Raw genomic sequence first — 19,941 nt, forward strand, 5'->3', positions numbered from 1 at the left:
TCTTTGTAAGTAATGGGCAACTGCATTCCCAAAGCGGTTATCAACAACCATATCATAACGGTTATGCCCATCAACCTTGTCAAAATTGCCAGCATCAAATACATTATGCTGGTATGCAAAGACCCACTGCTCAAGCGATTCCATCTTATCCTAGGTATGCTTCGTCTAACCTGAATCAACAGTTTCCTTTTGTAGCAACTCTAGAATTACCAGATCTAAACTGGCTGACGAATGATCCAATTGCTTATGCCCCTTGGTGGCCAGCGATTCCGCATAAACTTCCGTCAGATATTCCTAAATTTAATGGAAATTCGGGTGAAGATCCGTCGAATCATGTGATGACCTTTCATCTGTGGTGTTCATCAAACACCCTAAATGATGATTCGATAAGACTTCGCCTCTTTCAGAGGACGTTAACGGGTCCGGCGGCAAAATGGTACATTGAATTGCCTAGAGCTTCGTTCGACAACTTCAGTACCTTAGCCACAACCTTTTTAACCCATTTTCAATTACCGATAAGGTACGAAACAGGAACAGAACTTCTTACCAACTTCAAACAGACAACGGCCACTCACATATCTGATCATATACATGAGTGGCGACGTCATCGTAGGATGGTAAAAACGTACGTCCCCGATCAGCTCTTAGCTGAATGGTTTATCAAGTCATTACTACCTTCCATCACAGAAGATGTGGCAAAGGGGGGAGTCGTAACAGAAGAGCAAGTTATCGCTCGTGCACAATATCTGGACTTGATTTACACTCAGTCCGGCACACTCTATGACAAAATACCTGACGCCCCTAGACCGGAATTCTCAATTCCTCCTCCTCCTAAATCAAACAATGACTCTCATGCCGTCGATGGCGTGATTGGCACAACAGACACGAAATCGACAAAGGCTACATCTAAAAAGGCCCGTAAGATTTCTAGTCAAAATGCAAATGAGGAACTTCTTGCCTTGGAAGTAAATGCCGTGTCGACCGACAAGGGCAAACAACTGAAACAACCAGGGGGCAAGAAGAGAAAGAAAGGGAGAAAAAAGCAGGATGAGTCATCTCCTGAAAAACCTTCTACAAACCCTTCTGGGCAAAGGAAACCCCCTACAGGGTGTCACATATGCGATGAGGATCATTGGACGAGGGATTGTCCACATAAAGCTGAAGTTAAGAAACTCTTTAAGAGTTCAAAAACCTCAGCAGTATTGACTGATCCGTTTCCAAACCCGGGAACCAAACTGGTTGCTAGTCAAAATGCTTCCCGATCCCAAGTGCTTATGTTGTCTATCTCAAAGCAGCAAAATGATGCTTTGACAAGGAATAAAGATTATGGGAATCCACAGCTGTCGAATAACAAGGCTAATGAACAAACTAGTAGTTCGACGACAACTTTGACCGAAGTTGTGCCACCCATCATTCCTGAACAAATGATAAAATTGCCAAAGGGAGTAGTACACAAATCGACATTTAATCCTCGTGCAAAAATAGCACAGAATTATAATATAATAGAGGACCTGGCCCAATCGTCGTCCGCTATGTCGACACTCGAGGTACCGCAAAATTGCCTCTCCCAAGAGCAAGCTTTATTATCAGCAATAGGTGGGATTGACCCAATGGATTCCAATCTTGTGGCCTTTGATCATAAAGGATATGACCCTCAGTTACCAGCTCAACTAGCTTTCCTTATTCAAGTGAAAGCCCTCAACAAAACCGTTCACCGAACAATTATTGATGAGGGAGCATCTACATGCATTATGTCGATGAGTTGCTGGAAAACTTTAGGATCTCCAACCTTGTCGCGATCTTCGACGACATTAAAAGCATTCGACGGAAGGACATATACCCCATATGGTATCCTAAGTAACTTGAAAGTTGAACTAGGAGGGAAAACAGTAGAAATTGATGTTGAAGTAATCGACGGAAACCTTGATTACAACATCCTACTGGGAAGGCCCTGGATATATGCCATGGCCGCAGTTGTGTCGACCTACTTCAGGAAGATTGCATTTCCCTTCCAAGGAGGAATTACAATCGTCGACCAACAAACATTTCTCCCCAACAATTCACAAGTTACGGGAAGCATTCCAATGATCCATGGAAGCAATCATTCACTCCAAAATATCGGAGTAGGTCTCCTAAAATACTCTGCCTTAATGGGTACTTTTGCCCTACCGCCTCCGAGTAATCTGGCGGAAGTGGCCACAGTGGAATATGAAATCTTCTATATCTAATGGATTTGGATTCCGAGGATGGTTCTTATCTCGTGTCAACCTCGTTAAAAAATGAAACAAGGAGTCATGAGGATAGTTCTTTTACTGTGTCAACCTCATTAAAAAATGAAACAAATCCCCTTTCCAAATCTCAAAGGTAAACCTTCATTCCAACCACTGAGTTGAATGCAATGAAGCTTGGGGGGCATGCACCTCGATTTGCATTATTATGCTGGGGGCATGCAAACTTATCACGAGCAGTGTTACTGCGGGGTTCAAGCTCGTTAAAAAATAAACCCGCCACGAGCAGTGTTACTGCGGGGTTCAAGCTCGTTAAAAAATAAACCCGCCTCGAGCAGTTTTAGCACATAGTTCAAGCTCGTTAAAAAATAAACATAAGACATGAGCAAATGTTTCCACCCGCGTTTAAGCTCGTTAAAAAATGAACTATTCCCCGGTAAATAACCACCATGAATGTAGTACTTCAGCCATTAAAGCCTTGGTCGTGTTTGCACCGTCACCTCCACTTTTTCATTGGCCGATCATTCACCTCCACTTGATTGTTTACCCATTTTGAGGAACAGCTGCGAAGAGTGATTTCACTAGCCATCCTTGTGATACTGCCGTGATTGGAAAATTTCAAACCTTACCTGGAATCAGCTGCTACCCATTTTATCACTCGTTCCTCAAAAGACGAGTCTTCTTTAAGCTCTTTTCAACTCACTCGTAAAATATGAAAAGATTGCCGAGTCCTTGGCCTTCCAGCTCGTTAAAGGGACAGGAAGTGCTATCCCTCCTCTAGATTTTAATCTTTTTGGACCTGAGGGATTATTACACAAAAAGATCGAGCGCTTGTTTTGTTCGGCTCGTTAAAGCTATCGAAAATTCATCCCTTCTGTATTGTTTTATACTTTTTCGGACTTAAGGGATTAGATGACGAAAAAGGAATTTTGGAGTTACCTTTACGTACCTTTTCAGACTCTCTAAAAATGAAAAGGACCGAGTTATCTTTGTCGTTAAACTCGTAAAAAGATTAATAGCGACAAACTTGTCTTTAGACGAGAACGAGTTTCACTATCGCTAGGCTCGTTAAAACATAGCGATGGGTTTGCCCGAAGGGAAAATTATAGAACAAGCATATGTTATCCTCCTCAAGCTTGGCAAAAATAAAGAGGTACTGGTCAGCAATGACTGGGGAAAAATTGGGAAGAAAACTCAAAGAATCTTTATTGGTAGCAAGTTGCTCTTGAACATGACACTTCCACTCCGTGTCCAAGTCGAGTTGGGTTGTTTCATTCACCGGTCACACCACCATGGTCACACCATACCATCCACATTTGGGGTTAATGCTACCAATCCATCACATAAGTGTCGCCGACATGTTCAAGAGAAGTCATCCAGAGAAGTCACCTGTGTCCCATCCACTACCATACATTATACTCCATACTTTCATGACCGCCACCCTGAACCGTATATCATCAGATTGTTTTCACCTCCATCAAAATCATTTTCTCCATTCCGTGTCATTGATGTGGGATTCATTAAGGCCCTCCTTTGACGGATCGCTTCTTGTCGACATCAGCTCATTTTCCAAGAAGTTGATCTAGGAACACCCCATTAAGTACTTTAAAGCTTGCATGCCTTAATGGAAAGTTTCTCACTTCCGGCGACAGGTTTACATCAATGGCCTTCAACCGAAATATTTTGCGTGGTGTTCGACGCCAAGTCCTTTATTCACACCACGTGAATTGTACTGTAGTACCTTGAGGGTCATTATCATTATCGGTGATTCCTCTCGCGCTTGTTAACAGTTTACATCATTGACTGGTAATCAAGCGATATCTTTCCATGTTCAACTTCAGAACATTTCTCACATGGATCGACTTGTACTTCGAGTGAAGATTGGACGAGATTGAAGACCCCGGATCTAGTTTCATCCATCCGGGCTGCGATATATTCAGGAAAATGAAGACATTAAATATACAGCATTGCAACATAGATAATCATCCTACCAAAAGGATGATGGCTCTATCAGAATCATCAGTCTACACTCAGACGATTGTCTGTCCTATGTACATGAAAATGAATTTATAAAGCTGAGCATGGGAATGCCCACCTCAGCTAGATCATGAAAAACAGTATGAAGATAATGTATTGTATTGTATCTTATTACAGGTCTCCTCCCGGCACTGAAAGAACTTCGGATCCTCATAATAAAGCATTTAACCCGATTAACGACCTCATACTTTAGGGGGCAACTGTTATAGACATTTTTGTGCCTTGCAGCACCAAGCATGAAATGTCCATAAACCAAGGGCTCCTAAGTCCCTAAAAGTGTTGTTCCAACCCCTAAAGGAACAAGGTCAACAAATTACAGCTTCTCCCAGAAGTTCTCCACCAGAAACTGCTCAGAATCAGTCAAATCAGGATCATTTCAGCTGCTCCACTAGCTAGCTGCGTTGCATAGCACCTAAATACACTAGCTGGGTGCATTGCAACGCACCTAAATGCACTATCAGGGTGCATTGAGCGGGAAATGACAAATGGCAGTGCCATTCCGTGAGGTGGAAAGACAATGGAAGCTTCTAGAATCTTCTCCAATGACACTTGCCTCACTGAGTTCGACCAAGGATGAGTAAGAGGCTTTCAGTCTCCAAGTGGAAGCAAGAACTGACAGAGAGAAGACACTAATCAAATCATAAGCTGACTCATCCTCCTTGCATACATCTATATATGGATCCCTCATCCCAAAGATCCAGAGGCTGGAATTTTGTACATTGCAAAGAATTGCTGTTGGTTTTGAGATAGATATCAGAGTATTGGGTGATTTATGCTTTGTTGGAGGTGAAGAGGGGCTTCTTTGCTGGGAGTTTGATGTTGGATCAGGAATCATCGGTTGTAATGCCTCCTGGATCTTCTTGTTATATCAATAAAACTATTTGAGTTTCTCCTACATGCTTGTGTATCATGATGCTTGTTACATTTGTATGTTTAGCTTAAATCTGATCCTAAGCTTTTTATGAATATAGATCCATGTCTTTGTGTAGTTTTCTTCTTCTGTGATCTTACAGGAACTTGGTGAAGCTGGGCAAGTAAGGGAGCAGGTAGCTGGAAGCTGTCAAAGAAGAGAGGGATTGAATCAAAGGATTAGCGCGAGACACAGGTCGGTTCTTTCTATCCCCCTCTATCTTTAATTCATAAAGGAAATACAAAAGTAGTTTTCTCAGTTTGTTTCTAAGGTAACTGTCACACCTTAGTGGGATAGAGTCATTCTAAATAGAAACTTTTCCCGGTAACAATACTCTACAAAGGTATATATACTCTAACCCTCTACAAATTTGAAACTGTGATTTGCAAAGAAAAACACATACTCGTAACCATTAGTCCCACTCAAATTGTATATAAAGTGTTCATTATCCTCAATATAAAATACAATATTATATTTATGTTACAACTGCTTTGAAAAATAAATTCAGCATTGCTAAAAAAATGTGAGACTTAGTGTTCACAAAATCCTAAAACCTCTGTGCATGAACGTTAAGAAAAAATGATAAGTGTTTTTCTTCGGATTTTTTTTTTAATGAGGAAGATATCATAATAATGATATATTAGAGGGAGAAATATCTTATTCTTTGTATATAATCATTTCATTAAGTCAAAGCCAATATTTGATAAGGGATCAAATAATTATATAGGAAAGATGGCATTAAATCTGGTATCCTTATTAGCAACTGCAAAAAGAATTAACAATTCACATGTTATCATCAAATAAGTAAAACATGAACAAAGATACCAAAATGTGTTTTTAATTAAACACATTTTTTTTAGAATAGATGAAAGATTCTAGAGTGTATGCATATATGGAGAGACATATGGACACTAACGCTTTATCCAAAATTAAAATTAAAATTTGGATACAGTGTTGTGCCTAGATCATGATAAGAATAAGAACATGGACATTTCATAATATTCTCACATTTTTTTCATGAATTAATGGTGAGAGCAAGATATGTTGTAGTATGAGGCATTTCTTATATGTGATTATAGTTGAATCTTTAAGAATGTTGAATATTTTATTTATAGAAAGTAAAGTCAAATTTTTAACGATGACAAAATATATTTTGAGCGGATTTGAATGGATAGGCTGGATTTTTTCTTTAACATATTTGATTTAATGAAGTTGGGAAAGAGCAGTTTCATATCTAGATTATTTTTTTAATTTTTAGTAAGTTTGAGGTGAATGTGGAAAATGTTTAAAAAATATGTGAAAAATGTAATTTTGTAATTTTTTCAAATAAGTAATAATATTATAATGTTTTTTTTGAAAAAAAAAATCATCATTATTATTTATTTTATTTTAATAAACTATTTAAATATTTATAGTTTTTTAAGATTTTCAAAAATTATATTAATTTTATAGCAAAATATAAATGTTTCTTCTTATTTTTTTAAATTTAATCTTTAAACTTTAATAGATTAGAATATATTAAAGTTGATCAAATTAAAATTATTATAGGTTAGTTTCCAATCAATAATCCTACTTTTGTAGTCACTTAACTTTAACAAGTTATTATTATTAGATAAACACATCCTTTAATGATAAATTAAAGTCAAGTTGAGAAATTTAACAATATTGTTATAATTCTTTGACCCATAATTCCCTTGAGAAGTATAATCTTGAAAAAAAAAAAGCCCACCTATTATGGCTTTCTATAGAGTAAAGGTATTAAGCTAAGATGGATTCCTAGTGATTGATATTATCTCACTTTAAGATAGGGAAACATGATGAATTTATGGTCCCTTGACTTGTGATTAATATGTAGATAAGGTATAAACTCTCTCCTTATATTATAATTCACAAGAAAAAACATTTAGACAACTATATGTGGATGGAAATTTTAGATATTGATAATAAAATAATTTTATAAATCCTACTTATTATTATAAAAGAATTTTAGAAGAAATTATCTATGAAATCAATTAAAACATGATATTTGAAATTGAATAAATGAAATAAAATTGGTTCTTGGTATGGGTAGAGTTATACTACAACAAGTATTCAATATATATTTCTAAGTAACTTCTTAACCTCTATTGCTAGATCAGGATCTAGAATTATCTTTTTGATAAAAAAAATAATCTCTAAAAATTCAAGCCAAATTTTGTTTTTTCCAAACCTAATCAAGCTTTGTAATTTTCAAAACCTAACAATTTTCTATGCCTTAATGATCTCATAAAATTCAAATCATATGAGTTGCATTCATGGGCTCCGTAGTAGTGCTTTAGCTTATATTAAATCTATTATCCTTATATATAACCAAATTGTTAATTTTGGCATCTTAATTAAGCATAAGCTTAACTTGGATCATAGCTGGAAAAAACTTAATTTTAACTCTAAATCTTGTCATGTATAAAAACACCATAGAAGAAAGTTAACTTTATATTCAACAAAAACTATAATGTTTTTATGAAAAGATTTTAAAAAATGGATTAAGTCTCGCTATAAGTGCCAACAATATTGAATACTTGTATCACCACTTTCGAACAACACTTAAAAATTATATAAAGAAGTACTCTCTAGAAGCCTTGAATAAAAATGAAAATTGCATAGCCAACCACTTTTATGTCAAGGATTGTAGCTTCTAACAAGTCCCCAAAATTTAACAAGATAAATAGTTTCAAAACATCAATTAAAAGAATAGATAGATATTATATAAATAGAAAGAGAGAGAAACTTGTACACCTCTCTAAAATTGATCTAAGAAATTCTAACTCATAAACAAAAGAAAATAATGTAATTTCCTTGAGGTTGGGATCTATAAAAAAAAAACAGCTTTATGAATTCCCCAATATTTAGGAGAAAATTCAAACTCTTATTGCAAAGAAAAAATATTTTAGTTTGGAAGACATTGAGTTTGAAACCTATAGACATCAAATACTATCAAGTCAAAATGCTAAAAAATATATGCTCTATTCTTGTCCTTCACATTCATAATCACTTCAATAAAACAATCAATTATGGATTTCCTAAACCCTAAGCTCAAACCTCATAATTTAAATCTCTAAAAAAAAAATGACATAAAGAAGCCCCGAAATTAAAGGACCATTATTACTATCCCTCTTTTATCCAAGTTACATGGAATATTAAAAAAAAATAGGATTCACATATGGTTAGAAAGTTAGGGTATATGGGATAAAGTACAAGTTGGTTTTAGAAGTTATCATTTAGCCATGAACTTCTTAGTCACTCTTAGGATTATCAAAATAGAAAGTATAGAAAATAGAATCAATCTCATGTGTGTTTTTTCATATTTACGAAATCTTTTGATGCAGTTCCTAAAAATATCCTTTGAAAAGTATTAGGATAATTAAAGGTTTCTTTCGATTTGAAAGTTGTTGTGATGAGGTTACATGAGAAAGTTATTACAGTGTTAATAACAATGAGTGATATTTACAAAAAATTAATTTTAATATAATTGTTAAGGAAATTTGTCCCTTATGCCTACCCTTTTCGACATTTATATTAACAATTTATAAGGTCCTCCCTAGAATAGTCATCATGCTTCTTATTTACATTTATAATATCACTCTCAAATGGGAGGAATCCCTATAGTTTGACACCTAAATATTTTTATTGAAGCACGCCTAGGTTAGTAAGCATGACAACCAAATCCAAAAAGAGAACATAATGATATTTTGTGTATGACAATCACAATTTAAGGAGGTTAAATCCTATAGCTATCTTGGAGTTGACCTTCATTGCAAGTCTAAATCAAACTATAGTATTGAGAAAAGCATTAGTGGAGGATGGAAGGACCCTCATTATTGATATTATCTTTTATGGATGTAAAGGTTAGGATTATAGAACCTCTAGAAACTTTTCAAGGAAGTTGTGTACATTTATTTTTTTTTATATAATTTATAGTCTTAAAATTGATAAAAATACATCCTATTCAATCCCTATCTTGGAAAGTGGTCTTTCACCTGTTGAGATTCTGACTATGACTACGTACCTAATTTATAAGCACAAAATAACCACCATGAAAGAGAAGAGGATGTCTCTCATTGCTTCAATCTTTATTCGAACACACATGTTCCTTAACAACGAATGTAATAAAAATGTTGATCCTTGGTTAAAGTATTCTAAAATAGAAGAGGCTACTCTATAAAATACTGGTTCAATGAAAATAATATAGTGGTAAAATATAGAATAAGATAAAATTAGTGTAGAGCTCATTAACCCCAATTTAAAAGACAATATTACATTTTTAATATAACTACCTTAAAAAGTAAAATCAACATTACTATTAAAAAGATAGAAAAAATGAAACATAGAGTTAAAAAAAATCCTAAAACCTCTTTGGCATAAAAGTTATCATCTTTGGAAAAAAGATGAAAGATAAAAATCATTTTTATATTAAAATATAAATAAATAGATAATATCTCAATTTTGGAATATTTTTCACACCAAACATAACTCACCTTAAAACAAATCAATGAATTCTTTATCACTTTTTAGAGTTTCTAACCAAACACAGTTAATGTAGTGGTTTACGAACAAATTTATAAGAGTTGTCCATGGGTCATTTTTTTTATGGGGACTCACAAGGGGATCATGCTATATGTGGAGAGGATCCTAAACTCTATCTTGAATGAGGTCACACAATTGAGAGTGTTTTTTAATCATCTTTCTCTTTAACATGTGTATAGAGAGATACCTATAGAAGTTGATGGTTTATTCAAAATTAGAATTGTCATGAGTGTGTGTGGTACCACCTTCAGTTTCTAGAATTTAATGGTGGGAGCAAGACATGTTCATGTCTAAAGTATCTCTTATCTATGATTAAAGCCAACTCTTTTGAATATTTTATTTATAGAAAGTAAAGTAGTATCTCCATCCAGAAAAAGATATAAATCCTTTGAACAGATAAAGTTGTTTTTTTTTTTTTTTAATAATATACTACATCTCATAAAATTGAAAAAAACAATTTTATATTTAAACTTTTTCTGGGCTAAACTTTCCATATAAATACTAAAATTACTTAAAATAACATATAAAAAATATAATTAAAGTAAATAATATATCAATTATTTTATTTTAAATAACTATTCAAATATAAAAATATAATTAAAATAAATAATATATCAATTATTTCTATTTTAAATAAACTATTCAAATATTGAAATTTTCAAGATATTAATTCTATAAAGATATATAAAATTGTATTAGTTTAATAATTTAAAAAATGTAATCATTCAACTTTAATATGGAAATTCCTATATTAATATGTCAGATCGAAGTGATACCACTAAAATTATTATATGTTTATGTCCAGTCAGTCAACTTTAATAAGTTATTCTTGCGTTAGTGTGTAATTATTCCTTTCTCTTTGTCAGATTGTGTGGTCCAACTAAAGTTATTATATCTTAAGTGTCCCCCAAAATCTTGCGTTTGTTCCCGGATTTGCATCAAATCTGGTGTATAAACCTATAAAATCAACAAATTGCATCATTACCAAGGGAAAAAGCAAGAGCATCGATGCACTTGAAGATTAGTTGTACTAATAATCTTTATTTAATAAAGTGGAAGAAAAAGTGACCCTCTCCTGTGTGGAGGATGTCCGATAATGGACTTGATAAAGCAAAAACAATATCTATCTAAAAGATGTAGGTCCATGTGGAGAAAATGGAAGGTTGATGAGAAATAAACCTTGGAGTAAGAGGAATCACAACTATATGCATGGTGAAGAATCTCCCTGTATTTCCATCTCTGCCATCTGTAATTCTTTGCCATATCATCAACTATCGAAGTTTGGTTTGTTTTTGAATTAAAGGAATGGGTAATTTTTTTTTTTGAAATAGGGTTTATTAGTCCCCTATTATTATAGTTTTTAGTTATTTATTTATGTTCTTTCAGACATGGTTATTTAGGAGATTTGAATGCATAACCTCTTGTCACATCATATTTAATTTTCATTTCATAGTGATACCAATTCACTTAATTTTCATTTTATAATGATTCGCAATTAAAAAAACAAAAAAATCTCTAACAAACTCTTCGCAAATAAATTAGAAAATTTGAACTTCTACTCTATACATAACATTTCATTTTCACACAAATAACTAATTCAACTACACTGAAATCATTGACATAGCAGTCAATTAACAGTATAGAGTTTAATTTCAGTAATAGTTGCTTACTAACATCGAATAAAATTCCAAAATATCCTGCCGGCTGAAAGTGAGATTCTGGTAGTTGATTGTGGAGTTATTGCTTGCTTAAATTTGAAATGTGTAGAGAACTTGTGGAGTCTCACTTTATTGGGCTGGAAGTCCAGGGAAAGCACAGAAGTTCTTCAATGGAGACAACTACAGCTATACAAATCGATGGCAGTTTGCAGAGAAGTGCAGAAATAGAAGATCCGGATTTCGTGGACTGTCGAGGGAGGCCTTGTGATTCAAACAAGTCCGGTGGCCTGAAGGCTGCTGCTTTTATCCTGGGTATGCATGAATTCATCCTTTCTGTACCTAGTCGAATTCAATAAATGGGTTAAGATGAATATGTTTTGTTTTGGCTTAGTGGGTAGGGTTAGTTTTTATTAAATATAGATTTTAGCAGTGCATTATATTAGATATTATTATTAGATATTATTTTAATTTAGTATTGTAAATTTTATTTTTGGAATTTAAATTTATTTATTATTTTCAATTAATTAAATTTTTTATGATTTTGAATAGTCCCCGTAACATTCATTGTTTTCTAGTGATAATTACAATCTCAGTTGAGAATAATACTAATTATGTTGCAAGATGCTCACCATGATCAATTAAAAATAATACTCACAACAATCCATTGAAACTATTACTCATAAATATGATTATAGTTTAATAACTTACTCTATACCATTAATCCCAAAAATAATATCTCTAAGGGTTGATTAATCCTTAAATACCCTAATGAAATCGAGTGCACTTTGTAAAGTGGTGCAGGCACTCGACGTTATGGCCATGACGGCGGTGCAGAACAATCTGATAAGATATCTTTATAAAGATATGCATTTCTCAGTTGCAGAATCAGCTAATATGGTCACAAGTTACGCTGGAACAGCCTATCTGCTTGCTCTCCCTGGGGGTTTTGTGTCCGATTCCTATGTTAATCGTTTTATCACCATGGCTATCTTCTCAACTGTAGAATTAATGGTTCATTTCTTTAGCCCTCCTTACAATTTAATGGTTCATTTTTTGCTTTCTAAAGATGTTGGAATGTAATTAAACTTATAACTAGTAACTCAATGTTATTTTGTTGTGTGTGTTCTCTATAATTTAGTAACTCAATGTTGTTTTATTGTATGTGGGGCTCCAGGGATACATATTGCTCACAGGCCAGGCATATTTCCCTTCCCTAAAGCCACCCAAGTGCTCTAGAAAGAATTCCCTGAGTAACCAATGCCAGAAGGCAAGTGGTAGACAGAAAGCCCTGCTCCTTTTGGCTCTGTACATTATAGCTCTGGGAAGTGGGTTTATGAAGTCCAATTTGCTGGCTCATGGAGCGGACCAGTTTGATCAACGAATCCCGGAGCAGAAGAAAAAAATGTCCAATTTGTTCAACTGGGCTTATTTTGTAGGATGCTTGGGTTCTCTTATTGCCCTCACGCTTGTAGTGTGGGTACAGGACAACATCGGCAGGTACTGGGGCTTTGGCATTTCTGCCATGGTAATGCTGGTGGCCTGTGTTACTTTCATTTCTGGTAAGTCTCTCTACAGAAATAAGGTACCCAGGGGCAGCCCATTGACTCGTATACTGAAGGTACGTAAATTCTTAATTGTAAATAGATTTTTTTATTTTAATGATAGAATATTTTGGAGTTTGATGTTAGAAAAGTTAAATGATTGATCTAGTTATTGTCAGAATTTCTGGAAGTTATTAGATTTTGGGAATATTTAAGAATTTTTAAGCCTAACAATTAGGTCAAACAAACCTCGCTGCTGTCCATAAAATTCCAAGATCTCTGGGACTAATTATATTTTAAAAATATTTAAAAATCCAACGTACAACAACCAAGTCAAACAGATCTGGCTGCTGTCAGTAAGATTCTAGGATATTTCCTAATTCTACAATCTTAATAATATAACTTTCAAAATTTAAAATATTTCCAAAATCTGTGCAATCGAGTAATTAAAATAAGAATAAAAATGACAAATATATATAGTGACATGATCTGTGATGTGAAAATCAGGTCTTAGTGGCAGCGTTCAGGAACCGAGACTCCAAGGCCACAGAACCACAGAAAGGAGAATACGCAGCTCCTCAGCATAAGGTTATTCTCAGGTGTGGTAATTCCACAAAACTCCATTGTTGTTCGAAATCGTAGATTTGCATTATGAGTAGCACAAACATAGCACCTATATACTCTCAACGAAATATGACAAGCACACAATTCAAATTACAGTCAAACACTGGTCTGCCATTTACAAGGTCGAATATCGCGAGCATTAAAATAACTAGCATAATTTACAAGGTCGAATATCATGAGTATTAAAATAACTAGCATACATTCATTTAATCTGGAGTAAGAGTTCTCACAATGAGATAATTCACATCTTAATGTTGAATATGGATTTATTTTCGGTAGATGCAAAGTAATTTAATTACACTCTTTGTTGTGTGGTTTGAAATATTAATTATGGAAAGGGCCTAGAAGTAGAGTACTTTTAATTTATGGATAAGGGTGTATTTATAGTTGTGTAGTTTTGAGATAATTTTTAACAATAAGGTATATTATATTATTTTTTTATAGATAAAATTGGTATATTTTTTTAAGATTTATAATTTGAGCTAATTGGCAATCGTGGTGTTATGAAGTACTATGTAAATCTTGAGATACAAGATTCGATTTTTCTTGGGTTAAGTTAAATAAAATACAACTAAATAATAAATTAAAAACTTAGCTCATTTGGCAAGAAACCAACAATAATCAAAGCCATAGAACATGCTCAATAAATTCCTTCACTATCCCACCTCTTTCTACGAGGACTTAACACTTATCAAAGTCATGCTAGTTATAGGAAAGTGAATCCAACAATCCTCGAAGGGAGTCTAATTAGACTTATTTTGTGTTAAGATTTGTAGCTTGGGACATACTCGAAACCCTCGGCTAGTGGGTTTTGGAGGAATTGGCACACAAAAGTGACTTGTGGGCTAACAACCCAACCCTGTGGCCTGTGCACCCAAGCATGTGGGTGTGAAACTGTGATGAGGATTAATGGTTTGACCGATGGAGATGATAGAGGATCTCTACAACAGCCAGGTGAAACCAATAACATCGAAATAAAAGGTCTCTATCATGAGATATGAATTTTTATGTATAGTTGGTGCGTTATTTTGTGAACAAGCCAGGTCAGCTTGAGGTAAATAAGCTCACTAGACAGTTCGTTGAAGCCCTTGAGGAAAGGTATAAATATAAGAGAACTTGGAGGTCATTTCTTCACATCTAAGGTGCCTCATCCATTAAAGAAATAACTTCTAATTTAGATAGCAGATTTGAGACAAGTACACATGGGGCAAGGAGCATGAGTTTTGGAGAGGGGTTCTCTATTTTTTAGTGTGGTTTCCTTGAGAGATAGAGCTGCATATCTAAGGGAGCTAGCGTGCTAGTGTGGAGGCAAGGAGGACCTATTTGGTGAGTTTGTCTCTCGGTTTGTGGTGTTGATTACTTGCAGGATTGTTATAGCACCATTTACCACCCTTGGTAGATTTGATGCTCTGTGATATTGCCTAGGGCAACACTTCCTTTCCAGACTTGGTCCAAATTCTAAAAAACCATGTTTTAAATCACATATGATGTTTTTCCTTGTATAAAAGTCGTGTACACATGGGCAGTCTATACCCAAACCATGTATATGTGTTAAAACATTAAAAATATATATAATCTCCTTAAATTCGGACAACTTTTATGGGTTTTACCTGTTACTCACCTAGTGTATCTTGTGGCCCATCTGTTTTCCAACTAAAAAAAGTAATTTGGAGAAGTATAAATACACCTACATGGGAAGGCCTAAGGGAGGAGAAAAGATTAGATATCGATACTCTAGTTGATTACATCCCTGATCAAGTCTAAAGAAATCCATGTGCCTTCTGCACTCCCAAGTCATAGGAAACCTATGTTTCCTTCTTGAGCTGTCCTTCATCCCTTCATGACATCCTTGTGTATACCTATGGAGGAGGATTGCTGAGGCCTGGGAAGGACGGATTCGGAGGATGGTTTCGCTTGCAACTAGTGGATGACTCAGGTCGTAGTTCTTTCATACTTTCTTTAGTTTACATCAATAAAGAGGTGGTGTCTTCTTCTTGATGTTTATGGTCCTTATGCATTAATCTATTGTATGATTTGCTTATAAAATCTTATGTTAATGCTTATTTTCTTACATGCATATAGAGCTAACACCTATATCATAAGCATGCTTTCTATTACTGTTGTTGTATATGCTTTTCTTGAATGAGTTGCAGGTTCTAAAGCATTGGAAGAAGCAGAGGGTTTGGACCCTACGGGAACAACCTCAAACGTAGGACCTCTGGGTAATACCTTTTCTTCCTACTTCAATAGTTTAAGTATTAGGACAACCTGTTTGGATGTCTCTTTATGTCGTATGCCCTCTTCTTTGTTGTGGTCCTCAACCCAAGACCTTAAGGTGATTCTACCCATAACAGAATTGACAACTCTAGGGGAAAACACATTCTTGTTTTTCCTGGATTGGGTTGTTTCTTCTTGATCAGGGCCTATTTGATTGGTTTCTTTCTTTTATAGTATATGTAACCTGTTTGCTTCCTAGGCATCAAGTCTGATCTTTTGGATCAGGATTGGATTTTTTGTTTTCTTGATTGATCTTTGTATACGCATTTCTCAGAGGATACAGTAGTGTATGCACGCTAGTTTCTTCAAATAGACTCACGTATACATGAGTTTCCTCTGTTTTAGTTGTGTATACACGCTTCTTTGTCTTTACACAGTCGTGTATACCTTATTTTGAATTAATTTTTCAAAATCTTTGGCCCAGTTAAGATTGTTGCCTACTACTTTTTGCCATTTTCTGGTCATTCACTATCAGTGAAGCTTTTCTTTCTTGCAAGTTTTCAATTTCTAATCTTCTTCTTGTTGAAAAACCTAGTTAACATAGGGTTTTCTTTTTTAGTAAGGTTTCAGTTTGGGTCTTGGGTTCAAGGCTTCTTGTGGAAGTTCTTGGTTGTTCTGACTTTACGAAATAGGAAACTAATTGTAGTTTTGTTCATAACCCAATTTCAGATTGCTTTACTTTCCTTTCCTTTTTTGGTTGACCTGTTTTGTTTTTCATGGTTTTTGAGTGCCTCTTTGGCAATCTTGAAAGTCTTTATTAACGTTCTTTTGGTTTGTTGAAGTCCTTTATTCTATTGTTCAAATCAATCTAAGAAAGTCTGTAGTCCTTTATTGTTTCAAGTTTCATTATATTAATGATGTGCATAACTTGCGAATTTTGGGACTCTTTATGCTTTTTTTTTGTTTTTGAAGTTTAGTAGTCTTTTTTAGTCTCATACCCCCTCTCCTACTTGTTGGATCCCACCCTGATATTGTTCCACTCGGCTTTTGATACGAACTGGTGTCCATAATTGTTATTCCTTGGGACCACATAGGTCGTTGTAGAGGGAAATCCCGCGACACTTGAGGAAGATGTTGCATCATGTTCATTAGTACTTCTGGAGGGTTCCCTTGCAAAGCTTAGGTGCTTGCACCAGCAAAGGCTTTTGTTTTGAGGCCAGTGTAACTATTTCCATCATCTTTGCTGGTATTCCTGGGTCGTTATTACCCCAGACTATTTTTGGAAGGTCCTTGATTCTGCTTTCTTGTATTTTGGTGTCCGGTCCTCATCACCCGGAGCAAAAATAATTGGAAGTTGGTTGATTGACTGTATATTCTAGGTACTTTGTTAGAAAGTGCTCCTTTCTCCTAATTGGCCTAGCTTTATAATTTTTTTTGAGTCTTTAATTAGATCTCTTAAAATAATTAAAAGTGGTTGATCGACTACTTCGTCGGTCTAGGAGGCTTTGTGGGCTTTCATCTACGAGTGTTTAGCCTTCTTTCAGAAGGTGTAGGAGCAATTCTTCCGGTGATTTCTAATCAGTGGCAGTAGACGCAATGAAGATTGATCCTCCGGTTCAAGCTATTGATTCACATAATAGACCTAATGTCAGTTGAGATTTGGAGAGGAACACTCTAGTCCTTTCTAGAGTTCTCTTCCAATTGGAAGACATTATAGAGGTTGAAGAACTCCCTAGTCTCCTTTGACTCCTTTGTCTCCTCTGCCTCCCGATTATACGAACATTCTATTATACGTTGGGACTCCAACCCACAGGCCTTCGAGCCCTCGTCTATATCAATATTTTCCTCCGATGGCCACTGCTAGGAGCATGGTTTCAATTATGAGTGCTACTTGTGTACAAACTCCTTTATCAGTACAAGGAGGAGGTACAATTTCCATACCTCCAATCACTCCTAGCACTGCAATTTTTGGCTCTACCTCCATTCCATCTTCGAGTGGGGGCACCCAAGCTTTTTCCTCCAACACTGTTTCTTTTCCCTTTGGAATGCCTACCAGCACAATTCCTTCGGTTCCGTTAAGTTTTCCATCCACTACTTCCATGTTTATGACTTCCACGGCAAGTGGCTAGCTTCTTTTAAGGGTTTTCCTTTTGGGAGTAGTCATATACCACATTCTGACCCATATTTAGGATCAATACCTTTTCCCTCCATTGGTCAAAGTTATAATCCTTTCCAAGGATGGACTAACCTAGTTGTTAGCAACTTGGGAGCTAGGAATCAATTCTCTTTCAGCCAACAACGAAATATGTCGTACTCCTCTGTGAGTTAATTTCAGAGTTTTTCTCCCTTTGCTAATACATGGAACCCTTACCAAGGGCTCTCTATTTCGTTTAGTACCTCTCTAGGGGGCAATTTCACTAGATATAGAAATTTTTCGATAGGATTTGGACAATCTCAGATTTTTTCTGGGCCACAAGGTTTTTCTTATGGTTTAAGTATTTCTACGAATTACTTTAGGCAATCTAGTTCCTTCACAAATCCAGGGTATTCCTTTCAGAATGTCAGAAATTCTTCAAAGAATGGGTGGAATCGCCAATGTCCTACACGCTTACCTTTCCTGGTAACTTTAAACTTGCTAAATCTATCAAAGTTGACTAATTATCTGATCCACTACAACCCAGCTTGGCCTTCGTTTCCAACCAAAATTCCATCGGACATACCCAAATTTGAAGGGAAGACTGGTGAAGATTCAAGTGACCATATAAACACTTTCCATTTATGGTGTTCATCGAACTCCCTGATAGATGATTCAATCAGGTAGAGCTTATTTCAATGTACCCTAACTGGGAATGCGGCTAAATGATATATTGCACTCCGATGGGGCACCTTCGCTTAGTTGGGTGACTTGGCTACCATATTTTAAAACCATTTTCAATTGCTTGTTCGTAATGATGCTAGAACTAAGCTCCTAGCTAATTTCCACCAAGACCAGGAAACCCACATTTCTGATCACATCTAGGAATGGAGATGAAGGAAGAGACTTATTAAATCTGATATTCCACAATAATTCCTTCTTGAGTGGTTTCTCAAATATTTGCAACCTAAAATATCTAAGGATGTATCACTTTCTAGTGTATTCACCGAAGAACGGGCTATTTTTAGAGCCCAACAAATAGAACTCATATATTCTCTATTTAGGATTCTTGAGAAAAAATTTCCTCATGCTCCTAGATCTAAGGTTGATCTAGCCAAGCCGAAGCCAGGTACCCATGTCGATGAGCTAGTCATATCAATTGATAATAGCATGACTAACCTGCTAAATCAATTGCCACAATTGTCTTTACAAACTGCTTCTTCTATTCAAGCATCGCCATCAGTGCTCATGCCTGCTCAACCTTCGTTTATCAATGTCATTCAAACTTCTAATCCAAAAGGAAACCAACAATCCGATGGGAAGAGGAAAGGACGTGGTAGGAAAAAGAATAAAGATGGGAAGGGTAATGCAAATAAGTCTGGTAGTGATGCTGGGGGGGGGGGTAAAAAGGAGTCCAAAAATAGAGTAAATTTTTCATGCAAGTTATGCAATGGTGACCATTTGAGTCATATTTTCCCTAAGATTCAAGATTCTTACTGCTTGTTGGTTCAGCAAGGATCTTCTAGCTCCCAGGATATACTAACTAACCCATTTTCCCAAGGGTAGCAGTTGTTTGCTGGCGCAAATGCTACTACTGGTACCCCCATAGGGGGCAACCAAGAAGTGGAAAGTCCATAAAATGTTTATATTATGAGTTCACATATTAACGTTGCTACAAGGTCACGTGATTATGGTGAACCATAATCGTCTAAGGCTAAGAATACTCATGGTGTTTCAGAGCCACTCCATATCGAGAGGCCCGCAATTGAGTCTATATCTCGGATGCCGAAAGGCTCTGCAAAATGTTCGACAATTAACCCCAATGCCAAGGTAGCTCAGAACTACTCTATTGTAGAAGATTTGGCTCAGAGTCATTGTGCCATGTTAGCATTAGAGGTACTCCAGTCATGCCCAACACAAAGGAGTGCATTACTCATTGCGACCGGAGAGGTTGATCCAAAGAACAATCTTGTTCTTACATTTGGCATGTCAAATATCAAGAAGAGACTCCCACATCATATGGATTTTC

At 35.6% G+C, this 19,941-nt stretch overlaps 1 protein-coding gene across 4 annotated transcripts in view; it reads left to right on the forward strand.

The window, feature by feature from the left end:
• The first annotated feature begins 11,356 nt into the window (after positions 1–11,356).
• Positions 11,357–19,941, forward strand: part of LOC149206639 (protein NRT1/ PTR FAMILY 4.3-like) — a 264,923-nt gene continuing 256,338 nt past the window's right edge. The window contains exons 1-4 of one of the 4 annotated variants that reach the window (XM_089393761.1): positions 11,357–11,708; positions 12,190–12,407; positions 12,571–13,014; positions 13,445–13,536. In XM_089393761.1, coding sequence (XP_089249887.1) covers positions 11,498–11,708; positions 12,190–12,407; positions 12,571–13,014; positions 13,445–13,536 — 965 coding nt within the window. In that variant the 5' untranslated portion in view covers positions 11,357–11,497. The remainder of the gene's footprint in view (positions 11,709–12,189; positions 12,408–12,570; positions 13,015–13,444; positions 13,537–19,941) is intronic. The other 3 variants (XM_089393759.1, XM_089393758.1, XM_089393760.1) reach the window with 3 other exon arrangements.

This window comes from Pinus tabuliformis, chromosome 1_2 (assembly GCF_031772625.1).
Source record: "Pinus tabuliformis cultivar Carrire ecotype Pingquan chromosome 1_2, CPIR1, whole genome shotgun sequence".
NCBI lineage: Eukaryota > Viridiplantae > Streptophyta > Pinopsida > Pinales > Pinaceae > Pinus > Pinus tabuliformis.